Source organism: Solea solea, chromosome 3 (assembly GCF_958295425.1).
Source record: "Solea solea chromosome 3, fSolSol10.1, whole genome shotgun sequence".
Taxonomy (NCBI): domain Eukaryota; kingdom Metazoa; phylum Chordata; class Actinopteri; order Pleuronectiformes; family Soleidae; genus Solea; species Solea solea.
The window spans coordinates 20,385,350-20,401,616 of NC_081136.1; the positions used below are offsets into that span (position 1 = coordinate 20,385,350).

At 41.6% G+C, this 16,267-nt stretch overlaps 1 protein-coding gene across 5 annotated transcripts in view; it reads right to left on the bottom strand.

Moving 5' to 3' along the window:
* Positions 1 to 16,267, bottom strand: part of caprin2 (caprin family member 2) — a 30,698-nt gene that overhangs the window by 4,620 nt on the left and 9,811 nt on the right. For 3 of the 5 annotated variants that reach the window (XM_058625845.1, XM_058625841.1, XM_058625842.1), the window contains exons 6-16: positions 15,903 to 15,985; positions 14,241 to 14,354; positions 11,162 to 11,199; positions 10,828 to 11,055; positions 6,826 to 6,867; positions 6,616 to 6,744; positions 6,097 to 6,178; positions 5,956 to 6,008; positions 5,756 to 5,863; positions 5,571 to 5,672; positions 5,347 to 5,487 (exon numbers count right to left, since the gene is read on the bottom strand). In XM_058625845.1, the coding sequence (XP_058481828.1) occupies positions 5,347 to 5,487; positions 5,571 to 5,672; positions 5,756 to 5,863; positions 5,956 to 6,008; positions 6,097 to 6,178; positions 6,616 to 6,744; positions 6,826 to 6,867; positions 10,828 to 11,055; positions 11,162 to 11,199; positions 14,241 to 14,354; positions 15,903 to 15,985 (1,120 nt within the window). The remainder of the gene's footprint in view (positions 1 to 5,346; positions 5,488 to 5,570; positions 5,673 to 5,755; positions 5,864 to 5,955; positions 6,009 to 6,096; positions 6,179 to 6,615; positions 6,745 to 6,825; positions 6,868 to 10,827; positions 11,056 to 11,161; positions 11,200 to 14,240; positions 14,355 to 15,902; positions 15,986 to 16,267) is intronic. The other 2 variants (XM_058625843.1, XM_058625846.1) reach the window with 2 other exon arrangements.

A 16,267-nucleotide genomic window follows, 5' to 3' on the forward strand; every position in this document is an offset into this window, starting at 1 on the left:
AAATTTACCAAGAGAACCTATGCCACAGCTTATGTATTAAGAACCAATGTAAATGTAGTTAAAGAAGATAGTGATAAAAAAAAAATATTACTTCTGACTTTGTCACCCACATGAAAATGTTTCAGTAATGACATCGAGTGATTTAAAACATTTTTTTTTAAAATTAGGATTTATATCATGTAAAATTCAGCTTAATTCTCTGCTCTGAGATTAGTGGGGCATGGCCACTGCAGCCATACCACACACTGGTCGTCCAGTCTTCCCACACAAGTGGAGACCAGAGCACAAACGTCGGAATCTTTGGGGTTTGTACAGAATATTAACATAATCACTCCAATAACATGTAAAGAAGCAACATTTTGGTAGTAGTTTATTGACATACATGTACCAAGAGCTAGTTTAGCAGTGGTTCTCCACCCTCTCCTCTCTCCCTCTTCATCAGCAGCAGCCTCACAACAGGGGTTTTCTCCTCTGTTCTTCTCTACTTTGTTTCCTCATCTTTAGGAATTTTAGACAAAGTGTCAGAGCTTCTATGTATGTTTTAACATCCAGGTAAGACACATTTGTGGGACAAAGCCATCTCAGCTAGCTAGCAAAACAAAGACCGTAGTGTAGGAGCAGGTGCAGCAACTCACAAGTGAACAGGAGACCACAGTTAAAGGCCCTGCAGGTTTTTATATCAACTCCGTGTTTGAGGAGGATTTGAGCTACAGTGACTATGCAGGGCTGCCAAATTGTGACAAAACCTTGGAGTGAGACTTTGTGGCGTGCGGGGCAAATGTATGGCTGGCCCAGTTGAGGTTACCCACCACACACCCAATATATTTATTTATAGTAATATTGTATGCAACCAAAGCTTATAATGCATTATAATCTACTTATAACTGCTCTATGTATAATGTAAATAATGTCTTACAGTACACAGAGGCAATGTATGAACATGACATACTGGTGGATTTGATCCTGCGACCTTCTAGACACAAGTCCACTTCCTTAACCTCTAACTTCCTTAGTTTTTGTCAAGATTCAACATTTTCCATTGTTGACGTTTTTTTCGACCACAGATTAGAAAAAGAATATAACGCAAAAGTAGTAATAATGCCGGTTGGTGGTTGGAACGTCCGTGTGGTGTGTGTCACTAACCGACCCGTACCGGTAACTTGGCTTGCTTGGCTGAATTCCTAGAAATACGTGAGGAATGGGAGGCGTGGCATGAGAAAATGAAGCCCTATGAAAAGGGGGAAATCAACCATTGACGCTCGAACACCTCTGAGTCCAGGATGATGCTTTCCAGGTATCACAGGTGTGAGCAGTTACAGAGGATGGAACCTCGCGCAACATGCTTTGCGTGAGCTCAGCCCATGGATGTATTGGCTCAACCAGAGACAGTTCTATATTGCACCCTTAATTTTACTTTAAATACACCATTTTATATCATGGCACATATCTCAAATGAGAGTTGAGATCCAGTACAAGTCTGGAAAGTGTGTAGTCACCTCCCACTTTCAAGCAACATGAACACCGGACATCGATCAAAACCAGACCAATGATCCGGATGATGTATCCAGAGTAACGCAAAACATCTCAACATAGGTGCTTGTTGAAATTTTCTAGGAACAATGGCTATCTAGTAATGGGGTCTAACCACGTTTGCATGAGGGAGCTCTGTGGAGAAAGTTGCTTAAAATAGCACTTTTATCATATTTGTTCATTATTATTATTATTATTATATATATATATATTATAATATATATATTATAATAATAATAATAATAATAATAATAATAATAATTATAATAATGGAGAGGAGACCTAGGTCAGCAAGACCGCAGGTTCCGGGAGGGACGGTGCACATGGAGGAGGTCGGAGAGATAATGTGGAGCAAGTGAATGGAGATACTTGTAGCAAAGGAGGAGAAGCTTGAAGGTGATCTGGAACTTGACAAGGAGCCAGTGCAGTTGTTTCAGTGTGGGGGTGATGTGTTACCAAGGTTTTGTCCGAGTGAGAACCCTAACAGCAGAGTGACAAGGCAGTCCCGTTGAGTCCAAGGTAAGTGGAAAGGCGTTTCAGCAGAATGGAGTGGGAAACAGTGTCAAAGGCTGCAGTGAGATCCAGCAAGCCCAGGATGTTAATGTAACCAAAGATCATTTGTGATCCTAACCAGGGCAATTTCAATGCTATGGTGGGTCCTGTAGGCAGATTGGAATGTTTCATAGAGCTCATTGGTGGACATGTGATGATGGAGCTGGGCAGCAACTACTCTTTCGAGGATCTTGCTGAGAAATGGGAGGTTGTAAATTGGCCAGTAGTTATTGAGGTCGGCAGGGTCCAAACCTGCTCTTTTCAGGATGCGGGTAACAGAGGCAGTTTTCAGGCTGATGGGTACAGTACCGAGTTGGAGAGATGAATTAACCATGTCTCGAATGTGGCAGCAGACGGAGGGAAGGAATGCTTTGACTAAAGCCGTGGGGGCATAGGGTCAAGAGAGCATGTGGAGGCCTTAGCCTTGGTGACCTACTCAGCAATATAGGTGGTGTCAACTGGATTTAGGGAGGAAAGGGAAGGAGAAGAGACAGGGGCAGTAACATCCTGGGACAGAGACACCCAGGAGAGGAGGTAGAGGGAGATGACTCAACCTTAGCCTGAAAAAAGTCCTGGAAGCAAGTCAGGGTCAGGTCAGAGTCAGCGGGGGGTGGGGGGCAGTACGGGGGGAAAGCAGTCTGGTGATGGTGGAGAATAATGCCCTGGGGTGGTTTTGCTGGGACCTGACAACAGTCGAGTAGTAATCAGTCCTAGCCAGGGAGAGAGCATCCTTGTAGGAGCTGACACAGTCTTTGAAAGCCAGCCAGTGGACAGTGAGGCCAGTTTTTCTGTAAAGCCTCTCTTCATGGAACGAAGTTCAGTGGTGAACCGAGGTGCAGGACGAGTGAAATAAACAGTCAGGACTTTCAGAGGGGCAAGAGAGTCCAGTAAAGCGTGGAAATGGAGGAATCCAAGCGGTCGGCAATCAGACTGGACAATGCTGGTGCACTGACAGCCTTGATATTCCTCAAAGTAATGGTTCGCCTGGGGGCACTGCCTAGGTACGTGAGCAGGAACATTAAAGGTGTTTGCATGATGGTCGGAAACAGCTAGGTCCATGCACTGAAAGTTGGTGAGAGGGGAGCCAGTTGAGCAAACCAGATCTAGTATGTGACCCTTGGGTGGGACCCTGTACATGCTGCAAAAAGTTGAAGCAATCCAGCAGTGACAGAAACTTGGAGGCAAATTTGCAGCTGCTGGAGTCAACATGAATGTTAAAGTCCCCCAGCAAGAGTATGGATGTGGACATAGCACAGACAGGTGTAAGGAACTCAGATAGTTCAGACAAAAACGAGCCAGGAGCTTTGGGTGGGCAGTATACGAGGACTGTGTGAAGCTGAGAACTGCCAGCCAGTAAGAACACCACACTATCAAATATGGTGGTAATAGGCATGGAGACCCCTTTAATCTGGATGTTGGCACGGTGGATAACAGCTTCTGCAGGTAAAGATAGCCTGGGGGAGTGGCTAGATTAAATGCAAAAAAGTTGAGCTCTTTCTGCCAAGTCTCTGTCAAACAGAGGATGTCAATCCTGTGCTCCAAAATGATTTCATGAATAAGTAGAGGTTTGTTATTGAGAGAGCGTACCATTAAGCAGCATGAATGTGTGAGTATTATCCATAGGTGAGGCTTTGATAGGAGAGGAAGTGTCAACACGGCACAATGGGCAGAGCCATCTAGTCCGCACATGGTGTTTGTTGTGATGAAGACACAGAACTCAGGTGACGCACCGACAGGACGGAGGGAATGGGTGAACCAGAATAAGTAAACTAGCGTCGGGAACCCCGGTGAATGTAACTGGGCCGTCAGAGGAGTTGAAGAGATCTAATAACAACATGAACTCAGCGTTAAGTCCGTTAAGTTCCGGAGGTGTACTAGATCCTCCCCATCATCCAAAAAGAACAGTAGCAGTCAGTGGCGAACGCTACCATTGGGGGAAAACAGCCAAAACTTCCCCAAAGTCACAAGAATCCACGTGGTCTGGATCACTCAACGTCGTGAAGGCAATGGTGCCCCTCAGAAGAGCCAGGGGCGTGCCTGACCGTAGGAGCAGATCAAACAAAACAGCCCCTCTGTATCAGCAAACAGGTCAGTGCACAGCCAATGCACCACACAACAGTAGCCACAATGTGAGAAGCGGCGACATACACGCCAGCGTCCTCTCACACCAGAAGTCGAATGAATGGAAGGAAGTTTCACAGAAAATCAATAGTACTGATTCATTTTTTTTGCGTTATGTTATCGACTTTTGCATCCACCTACCCACGCTGCTGTGATTCTGGGGGTGTGGCTAGAGGAGGACGGTTAGTGCCGACAACATGAGCCAGCTAATACGAAAATTCATATGTAATGGGAGGTGTTTAGCCAGATAAGGCAGTACATACACCCATTTTTAAACACAACTAACATCATTCAAATACTTTACACACCTGGATCAGTGAATAATATTACTAGATAACCTTTTAAACCTGTGGTTTAGGGGTTTAGTTACTCTTTAAGGGGCTGTCCACACAGTTTAGGTGAATATGCATACTGTTTTTGCTGTTCTGTCCGCACGGTATTTTTTGAAAGTGGGAACATTTTAAAACGCCAGCCTCGCGTTTCAGTGTAGATAGAATATGATGTCACATTCCCAGCTCTCTCTTGAGCTGCCATCCATTATCTTTTGTTTAGAGATTTACAGTTTTACCAACTACTATCAATAAAAAGTAACGAAAGTCAGTCTGAAAAGACAGTAGATATCACTAGAATATGCCTGGTTATAAAATAAAGAGGATTGTTCCACACAGTCCGCTGCACTGAACATCCACAGCTCGTTTCTGTGTTGTGTGTGTGCTGCTCTGCACTCACATAGTGCTTCTGTGCGTGTGTGCACGCAGGCGTTTCTTGTTACGTGTGTCTGTTTAAGAATACTGTATAACGGCCACATTGACCGTCAAAAAATATTTTCTAGCCACACATCTTTGAGTCGGATTTCTTCTCCTGTTAAAGGGGAGTTTTTTTCTCTCCACCGACACCTAGTGCTTGCTCATTGAGTGAATTGTTGGGTTTCTCTGCTCTCTACATAAAGGCAAAACCTTTACAACATTATAAAGTGCCTTGAAATAATGTATGTTGTGATTTGGCACTATACATATACAATTTTAATGAATTTATGTATATTCCGGACCTTTTCACCCAAGGTCTTACAGCAGTGCGTACACAGACCATAGAGGACCTCTGCGTACATGCAGACTTTAAGCATAATCCAGGCCTACCACTTACTGAATGGATGTTCTGAAATTGTGCAGAGGTGAGTGATCTCCGGGTAGGGGGAGTAGAGAAAGTCTGTCCCTGAGAAGAGGTTGTGGCACAAGATCCTACACCATTACATGGGGACTGCTTCCCCGACTCAGCTAATGGTGTCTGTACAATACACAGAAAGGTTAAAGTGATTACTAAAATAGTTTTTGTATTGTACTTTAACATGGTTAAGAATACTTGCTTACTGGAGGGCGGCTCTTCTCCTCCAGGCCTAAAGAGATTGTTGACTCAGTGCAATACAGTGGTGGTGAGGGAAATGCCTTTGTGTCAGTAAACTGTGGTGATTCCTGCAGAGAAGACACATTCAATAGCATCTCAACTGTGGCATTATACGTACAGTATATTGCATTTAAACCATTGTGCAGCTTACATGAGGTAGATCATTTGTGGAAAGCTCCAGGGTGCATGTCTCCAGGCACTGATCTCCAGTGGTCAAGCTTGATTTGCGCTCCTTGACCCTGGCAGGGAGTGGGGTAGACTAAGTAGGGGAGGAAGATAAAGGTATGACAAGTCTAAATTAACAACATTTCAGTCACAAATGATTCACAAATCGAGAAAAAAAATGCTTACATGCATGGTTGTGGGCAGGGCCTTTACTGGACTTCTCAAGTCTGCCCCCACTGCTTGGGAGGAAAAAAAAGATAGCAGTTTAAGAAAGTACATTAAAATGCTATATATCACAACTCTAAACATTAAAATAATGCATGCTACCCAGAGGAGAGCAAGATCCAGAAAGCTGTCTCTTCAGTCCAATTGCATTAGTGGGGGAGGTCTCACCATCAAGAAGTGAGTCCTAAATAGGAAAGGCTCATTTTAAAATATCCAACAGTCATTACTGGCAGGGCAGAGTAAATATTCCATTTAGTTTCATCCCGTACACTACAGAAAGAGCTCCATCATAGAAATAAGCCAGATATTTTTACATTTATCAATTTTCCTGTTTTATGAAAATAATCTGCCAATGGGGTAGGACAATGGGGTTGGCAAGCAAAACATTGCTTTGGGATTTCATGCAAAGCAATGTTTTAACTTGATAGTGGCAATAAAGGCTAAAAGTAAACTGTAATATCTTAAAACAATGATAATTCTTCTTAAAATGTGATAATTTTTCTCATTCAAATTAGGCTAATTTTATTTTCTTGAAAATCAATTTTGTATTCTCAGAGGGCAACAAAGAAACATCTGCCAAAAAATTAATTAAATCTTTGTTTGCAAACAACAACATTCCACCTGCATGAAACTAAAGGAACCATGGATCTTCGTCATGAGATCCTCCAGGTGCTGCTTTCTCAGGATGGGGTCTTTGGGTAGGGCAGAAGGAGAGTTAAAAACCCCCACGGACAGGTCCATGTGAACTGCCTGTTCAAAAAAAAAACAAATAAACTGAACAGTTTACTGTAGAAATGAGTGTAAACTTTAAATCAATGGGTTTGCACTCACCATTTTGGCATTTTGCTCTCCTTTGGCTTTCCCCTCTTTTCTCTGTGGATAACCACCATCAATTAATCACTGAACAACTTAGTATGAAATGGCTATGAAAAAATAACAGCATACCACATCAGTTCAGGCATCAACAAAGTGTCCACAAACATTTGTAAATATCTATTTTTTACATGGCTATAGAGTTCAGGTCTGATTGATTCTGATCCTTATTTGTTGAAATCATCTTCACTGCCTTAATAGAGTTGTTTAATATAAACCCCCATAATGTAATTAAAATGACCTATCATTTAATTCTGCCAAATGACCTGGACATACTCGACTGTCACCAACTCACCTGACTACCTACTCTCACAGTGAATAACAAGAATTTTCACAACAGAGTGTACACTCTCTCCTACACATACACAAAAAATACACAATTCCATTACAGACAGCCATTTCCTTCTGCAAGACAAACCTTTTTTTTTATTCCTTTTTTAAATGGGTAACTAAACTCCCACCCAATGCCTGATTTTATAGAATGCCTGAATTGGGCTGAAAGTTCAGTTAAGGAGAGTGGGTCTAGGAGTGAATCCGACACCAGTTCCAGCTTTGGAAAATCCCCACTGCAGCTCCTCATTGAGACAATCCTCACATCGCGTTCCAAGTGGTGGAGAGAGAAAGGTGACAAAGTGAAACCTGATGTTTTTATATTTAAAAAAAAAAAGAAAAAAGGAGGGAGACTGGGACAACGAGCCTCGTGCTGATCAGACAAGAGGGTGAAGAAAGTTTCACAATGATGCAATTGTGGACTACAGCCATGTTTGCATCAAGTGTAACTGTTCAGTTAGGTACAGTACAGTGGGATCGATTCCCAGTCTGGGACTTTTCCGTGTGGAGTTTGCATGTTCTCCCCGTGTCTGTGGGTTTCCTCAGGGCTCTCCAGTTTCCTCCCACCATCAAAACATGTATGAGTGTTAGACACATTTGGTCAGGTTGGTCCATTGTCATAGCAGCTCTCCTCAACCCTCCGCCTGACTCCATCTGTAATTTCGGTTGCATAATGACAATAAAGATCCGTTCCTATTTGCATTTCCTTTACTTTGGGGTACAAAAGTAAAATGGTCGATTAAGGTCAGGATGGAACTATACCGGCTCCACCCAGACTGTCAGCTGATTGGCAGAGACTTTCCTCTTCTTTTTGTCCCTCTTCATTTTCAACGCTCAGTCTATTCTCATGCAAAGATGTCTTGAGACTAACAGCCACAAACCAAGCAGGCAGGGTGTCCTTCCATTGTGTCACGTTCAATGTCGTGGCACGTGTATGATGTCACGCTACGCATCTTGCAGACCCGTTCATTGGTAAAGCCCACATCCCGACTATAGGCGCTGCTACAGATAACATGGCTAATTAACGCTAGTTTCAAACTTCAGGCCCTATCCACACGTACACAGAACAAAATCACCTTTTTTGTTGTTTTGAAAAAGTTTCAAAAAATGTCTTCATCCACATGAAACCCCCAATGCCATATGCAGTACATATGCCAGGACTGTATGTGGCAGTGTAAAACTGCTATAGAAATACATCATAACCGTAGTGTACAAAAGCTTTATTCAAATAAGTATACATTACAATGCGTACAATTACAGATACAGAACGACGAAAGCTAGGGTGACTAATGAAAGAAAATAAAAGTTATCATAACACAGACCAAACACTGAGTAGAGGAAGACGGCGATAACAAAGATGAGCAACCAGTGGCGATTTTGGTCTGTAAATTCTGGTGGGGCCATGAAGGAAAATCTTATAATGCAATACAGAAATACCACATATTACTCTCATGCCCTCACAACAAAAACAGTAGCAAGTGAGAGAGGGGACCACAGCACCTTTGACACAAGATTGTAGCTGAATAATGCCATCACACAAACAATGCCAATCTGATGACATATATTATCATATCAATAGCACCACCAAATGGCAGTGTTCAAAATATCAAATACTCAAGATCGAAACAACGTGACAACTATAACAACAATGCAGGACTCGTGGCATGAGCGGCGCACACCTCATATGCAAAGCCACCACACACACCCACACGCATTACAGAAATTCCACTACAATTCAAACGATATGTAAACTACATTATCAATTACAAGTTAGAATAAAAATAAATTAGACTGACCGCTCACTTCTTGAAGAAGAATGACGCTCTGCGGTCCTTCATGTGCACAAACCAGTGCCGCCCCCTTGCTTTAAATCAACCAATGAGAAGCACTCTGGGTCCCTGAACTTCTGGCCCCACAGCTGAAACTGAAGCGTGCGCTGTACACATGCATGCACGCGCAGCAATTCAGCAATACACAACACTGCAGGCGCTGGGAGGATATCTCGGCCGGGCCCCACCCACCGGAAACAGAGGACGCGCAGCATCCGGCACAACCAACTATTCACATACAACTACACGATGTGTCTACAGTGGAAATTGCGTTCATCAAATGAAAACTACGGACATTTCATTTGGGACAACGTTGAATTTATTATTAACTTGTGCTCTCACAACATTTTTGACACAGGAAAACATAAAAGCTTATAATCCTCCCCTGCACAGCAGCGCCCTCTGGTGGGGCACGGCCACTGTGAGCAACAGAGAATGCAAGCCTAAGAGGGAGGTTGCTAGACTGTTGAAGCATCAGCTTTGTTTTTGTGGATGAGCACTTTAATTTAATAAAAAAAAAAAAAAAAAGTAAAAAAGTAAAGAATTGCTTGTATGTATCTAAGGTCTAAAATACTGTGTATTTAAGACAAACTCTAATGGCACTGGGGTGTAACAATTAGTCATAATCAACAGCTAAATTTTAATGTCGACAATTTGTTTATTTAAAATACCGTATCTCAGGAACCACTTCCATTGCTGTAATACACTACAGGAAGTGCTGGGGGCAGCACTTCCTGTAGCAAAATAATACTTGTGAACTGCAAACGTTAACAAATTATACTCAGCCTCTACAGGCTCAGTGTATTTCCCTTTACAATGTGGGCTCATCTGGGTTACGTGGGAGTAGAACTAAAAATTTACTGCAAGTTATCAATGAGTATGAGGACTTCCTACACTGTGATAAAATGACTGGACTGCACATCGATACATACTTCGTGTGATAAGTCCCAAATAACAGCCTGTTAAACAGAAACCATAGATTGATGAATGAAGCTATTAAACAACGCACCCACTTCAGCGAAAAGACTGTGCCAGACTTTTTTTGCTGATCCGAAAAATTATCCGATCTGTGACTCTGATCTGTGAAACGATCAGATCCGTGAGTTTTTTGATCCTTTGCACCCCTAGTCGACCCCCTAAAACGCTCTACCCATTTTTGCTTTTCCATTCAGGATAGTACCTGGTACCTGATCCGGTGAGGTTCCAAGCGTGCTGAGCCGATACTAAAATGTGCCACTGATTGGCAGAGTGTTGTCACTGGAAGAGTCATGAACGTCTGACACAAGAATCAAACTGAAAAATGCCGAACTGTAGATCAGTTAAAAAGACAAAATAAATGAATAAATAAATAAATAAATAAAAAGAAAACCTGTAAATCTCCAACATTTAGCAAGGAAGTTTCCAAAATCTCAATATATAACATTCAGGATTCTGGTATATTTCGCAGCAGCACTGAAATCCAGCAATCGTGAGCCGAATCACAACCCATTCAGCCATATTTCTGTGACGGCGTCTGTGCTCTGGTCATGCATTAAGTACTGAACAAGTCGGTGAACTGATTTACTTCAGTAATTTGATTCAGTATGCCGATACGAACTGCTTTGCCCATCACTAGTTTGGGTCATGTATAAAACAACCTCACAGCAGTTTTGCACAGGCGTGCTGTGCCGACCCCTCCCATGATGAGGATGTACTAGAAAAACATGCCTGATACCAAACCAAGTATAGTAGAGCTGAGCAGTGCTAGAACTGTATAATGGATAAGTTCCATAAGTACTCAGGAGGCTAAAGGGTATCTCACCTGTTTACAGTCAGCAATCGGTTTCCTGGCGTTGACTGGGACTTTGGGGATAAAAGCTGCAGCCCCTCGCCATGGTTTGTGAAGTGCACTATGTGGCGATTTGGGCTCGTCTGGGACCTCCATGTCCCAGCAGTCAGGAGGCTCTTGCTCCCTCGTGGCCTGAAAGTCCTCCCTCCAGTTCTGGGAAGGAGGTGACTCCATGTCAGTCTGGTAGAGTCTGTTGAAAAACTGACATATCACCAACAGTATCAGTGGATTCTGAAGCATTGACTTGCTTTACAGTTAACCCATATAGACCTTTGAAAAATAAACTGAAAAAACCATCTGGACTTACCTCCTTAGAAACTTCATTCGGTTTTGACTTTACCATATCTGACGAGAAAAAGAAATATTGAAGATTCAGTTTCTGAAAGGTACAGTTTAAAACAATGGCTGAAAAGTATGGTGATTGTCCCATTTGGGTTTTTTTTGGTGCTAAATGTGGAATGTTAAAAAGCGTTGAAGTGGATGAATTTTACTTGTTCATTTTGTTCAGTATCGAATATGGCTGTTGGAACGACTTTCTGGAGTCGAATATAATTAGAATATTAAAATAAAATCAATGATAATCGAATGCTGTAATTACTATTTGAATGTGTATTTGTTTTTTAATACACATGTTAAAACATGGCGACGGACGCCTGGCCCTCTTTCCTCTGCCTCTTTCCATGTGAAAAACAAAATGCTTTGCTCACGTATGACCCTGGCATAACAACAAAGTTTTCTGAATCGCAACAATCGCACACGTATTTTTTGCCTCCCTCCACATTGCAGGGTTTACAATAGGGATGTGCGTATCGATCTGCGAATATTGATACTTCCGATTTGGGGGGGTGTTTTTTCGAATCGATCTTCACATCAAAATATTGATTCCAAGTCCACTTTTACAATAAATATTAATACTTTTATGACACAGACTCTCTAATCAATTTTATAGAAGTAAAACGTGAAACATGTGGTCAATATTTGTGTCGGATATGAAACTACTTTTCCTTGTTCCTTGTTTCCTCGGGAAAAGCCCCCGCACCTGCGGCCCGAAAGAGGCAGACCTCTGTCCTTACAGAGAGACAGGCAATATCCAGGTATAGTAAAAATACATCGCAGTGCCCACCATCACAGGTATATAGACGTAGATAAGAAACATTTACATAAAATACCAGAATGTTTCTGTCAATTTTGCATTAAAACATAATATTTTATTTATTTAGTTAGATAAAAATGTTTCCTCCCAGCAGAATATGTATGTGTTAATTTAACTCACATTCCTGCCATCATTTTAACACAATTCAGTATCACTTAAGTTCGAATTGTATAATAATTAAACTCTATTACTTAAATGGCACATTTCAAGTAAAACTGTAGCTATTTAGTCTATTTTTGGTGGTATGCGAGTTATACTTACCATAAAGACTTCCTTTTTCATCAAAAAAAGTTTTCATTGTAAAAGTCATCATTTTCATATACAAAAGTAGGACATTTAAAAGTATCGTATCGGGATACTAGCCTTGGTATCACCTGGTATTGGATCGAAAGGAAAAATAGTGGTATTGCTGTTATGGACAAAGTGGTACGCTTTATTTGCAAAGACAAATGGACTTCAGACCCAGACTTCAAAGAGTTTGAGCCAAGGTACACAGCTCTTAGCCGCACAACCATCAGTGAGAGTTGCCATGGAGGCATATCAAACCAGCCACACGGCCGAAAACGTTGCCAGATGCATCTGTGACACACTCGGGAGAGTAAAACGTATGTCATTGCTCTCCATCACCACGGACAGCGCGGCTAATTATATTAACGCCATTGCGAAGCACCTGCAGTCCGCCAGTTTCCCATGCATGGCCCAGTGGACAGAACGTATAACAGCCACATATTAAGTTTAAATGTATTCAAATTTTAATTAAAAAATAGAATTAATTTGAATATTAAAAATAAGGAATGGAATTCGAATGGGATTATAGAGGAAAATTGACAGCCCTCATATCCAGCGGTGTGGAACCCCCTCCCTTGAAGCAGAGTTTTCGAAATTTTGAGGTGAAAAGGGACATTTTAAGGCTCCCTAACGGGAAAAAAAAACCTTATAATGCAAACAGACAAACACTAGGATAGTGGAGTTTACATGACTTTATGGAGTGTAAGAGTGGAGGACTTCTGTGAGGTAAGAGTGGGCGTGCTTATGGAGGGCTTTTGGAGGTGAAGAGGACGACTTTAAACTGGATGTGTTATGGGATGGGAACCAGTGCAGCTTCTGGAGGACAGGGGTGATGCGATCTCTGGAGTGGAAGTGAATGAGTAGACATTCAGAGTTCGGGACATGTTGAGGTTTATTGAGGAGCTTTGCTGGTGAACTGTAGAAGATGCCGATTTTCTGAAGTAATGAATGCGGATTGGATTGGATGTGGATGAACCGTTGTCTGTTGGAGAGATATGATCCTCACCAGGTGAGAGCAGAGCTGGTGACGTTGAGGAAGGATTCCAGATGGAAAAGAAGAATGAAGTGCTTGAAGGTGTTGAAAGCAGCAGTGAGGTGAAGGAGGATGAGGATGTCGAGATGTCCAGAGTCGGAGGAAGAGGTCGTTCACAATTTTGAGGAGGGCTGTTTCTGGAACATGGATGGGGCATCTCTTAATGTAGCTTTCTCTGCCACTGTTTACCCTCTCTTCTGCCAGGTAACTTAAGCCCAAGTTCCTCCATGAGGAGACATCAAGTAGCAATGCCCAGTGAGTGAAACTGGCAGGGAGTGCCCTGATATGTCAATTAAAATATTGATATTTGTCCTGGCGTACCAAGCATCGTATTGCATAAAGAAGGACGGCGATCACCAAATCGATATTTAAGAGAAAGAGAGTTGTTGTCCATGATGAAGCCAAGAACCTTATCAACTTCCTCTGTGAAGTTGAGGACAGTTCAAGACAGAGCTGGCTCTCCTAGGTTCAGTCTCTGAGCAACTGAGTGCATTTCACTGTGTGTTACTGTGTAACATATACATCATCATCATCCTCCACTTATCCGGGGCCGGGTCGCGGGGGCAGCAGTTTTAGCAAGGGACCCCAAACTTCCCTTTCCTGAGCCGCATTGACCAGCTCCGACTGAGGGATCCCGAGGCGTTCCCAGGCCAGAGTGGAGATGTAATCTCTCCACCTTGTCCTAGGTCTACCTCGAGGCCTCCTCCCAGCTGGACGTGCCTGATACACCTCCCTATCAGGCGGAGGGTTTTTATGTGACAAATAAAAACCCTTGAATCCTTGAAGATCTTTCCTCAGTACCACCATATTGAGTGCTTCATTTACATTGTCTATAGTTTTGCAGGTTGTAAATGTATGTATTCAATTACAACATTTGACTGTCCTGCTGACATTTCTATGTGATGTTCTTACTGCTGTGGCTGCCTGAGTCAAGTAACAGCTCTGGAGTCTTGTTGGGTGGAGGTGGAAGACAACTGAAGTACTTGCAGTTCAACAGCCTGGTGAGCTCCTCTTTTAACAACTTAACTGCAATAGAATTACAAAGAAAGACAGTTTTAATGTTAAGTTCAGTTAATTAAGTCTGTCCACAAAGATTTATTTAATCATTACCACCTGCTTGCCTGTAATGTAAACTAGGGCTGGGTATTGCCACTGATTCACAAGGTCTCAATTCGATTCAGATCCGATTTGATTAGGAATATTTCAGTTACTACTATACTACCACTCTTAGTATTAATTCTATAAAAAAATTAATTCTGTAAAACTGTTAATTATACAAAGATTCCTCACAGCTGGCATATGGAGAATATTTGTGTTTATGTTAACAGAATCCAAAGCAGTTACATTAACTTTTTATTTAACATGACTGTGCAAGATTCAAGTGCTACATTTAGTACCAAGGTCAATTGCAATCATAAATGCCACAAAATACAAATGTAATAAATGTATGATCTTTCTCAGGGATAGTTGTCAGACTTCTGCAAATATAAATAAATTACATATTAACCAGCACATACATTTACAGTATGTAATAAACACCCTAGAATTCCAATATTTCCCAGCAAGCTGTCATCAGCAGCCATCAACTGCAACTATTTCACATGGAAAAAGATTTTTCTCAAAACTGTTCTTTCAAAAAGCTAAAAGCAGATTTCTTGCAAACTCTGCACATTAACAAAGTGCAAAGCGCATAAATAAAAGTGATGTAGCTCACACTGGCATAGAGGTTTGGGATAGCTATTTCACTCAAATGCTTGCGAATCAAATTCGTTGTTGCTGGGTAAAGTCTGAAAATAGCCTTGTAAGATTGAGTAAAGCCTTCATGCCGCAGTAAAAGGTTTGTATTAAAAGATCGATCGGTTTTATGAATTGATTATAATTTTATTAAATAGAAGATCGATTTTAATCAATTTTTTGGACCCAGCCCTAATGTAAACACATTTACGTCTCGACAACATTATACAGGCTTGGTCCAAAACATGAAACGCTCCATCTGCACACATCCTCTGAATTGACCACTGCATTTTGAATCAATTTTATATCCTGGTCAATGAGGACTCTCAATTCAGAAACGTTAAAAGTTACACAATAGTGTTGGCAATTTCACATTAGTACAGTAAAAAGATTAAATGGACATTTAAATGGATTAAATAAAACCAACATATGTGTATATAATAAAAATGACTTCGATTACATGTAGCATGTGTTATTAAATACAATAGGAAAGCTCACTTGTACCTTTGAATAAGACAATTTAAATAACTGGGTTTTTTGTAATGTGGTTGTAGGAGGTTATATTGCCAATTGAAAACAAAACACACATGCTGTGTTTATTACAACATATTTTACATGGTTTTAATTCAAGCACTTAAATGACCCATGTCTACTTTTCTTTCAAAGCCCTTGAATTGCTTCATCAAGTTCACAAGCTTTCAAGGATTTCAAGGACCCGTGTGAACCCTGGTCTTTACAGCTCTTCCAATTCTTGATTTGTCTTGTGGGGACAAGTTTTTCCAAATTTAATACATATTCAGTGACCAGGCATGTCTTGACAGTTTTATACAGAATACTTACAGGTGGATCCAGCCACTGGTTTGTCTTTCCCCTCCAGCAGGTCCAGGAACACCAGAGCTGCCTGCTCAATCTGCTCCACCACACTACAAACAGTGAAGAGGTCAACAATCAGCCAAGAAGCTCAGTTCTCCACAGGTTCTAGGGAAGCTTTAGGTGGCAGTCAGAAATCTGAAGGAGATATTTTATTTTTTGACTAACAGTGTTTTCTATAAGGAACAAATTGTTGTACATTGTCAGTTGTGGTTCCCAGTCATCCAGGTTAAAGTCTTCTTCAATCATTACTTCTCATACAAGAGGCTTCTTCACTTCTGACTAGCTGGTGGGAAAAAAACAGTATTTAACCTCTGAAGCTGATACTGGTCTAG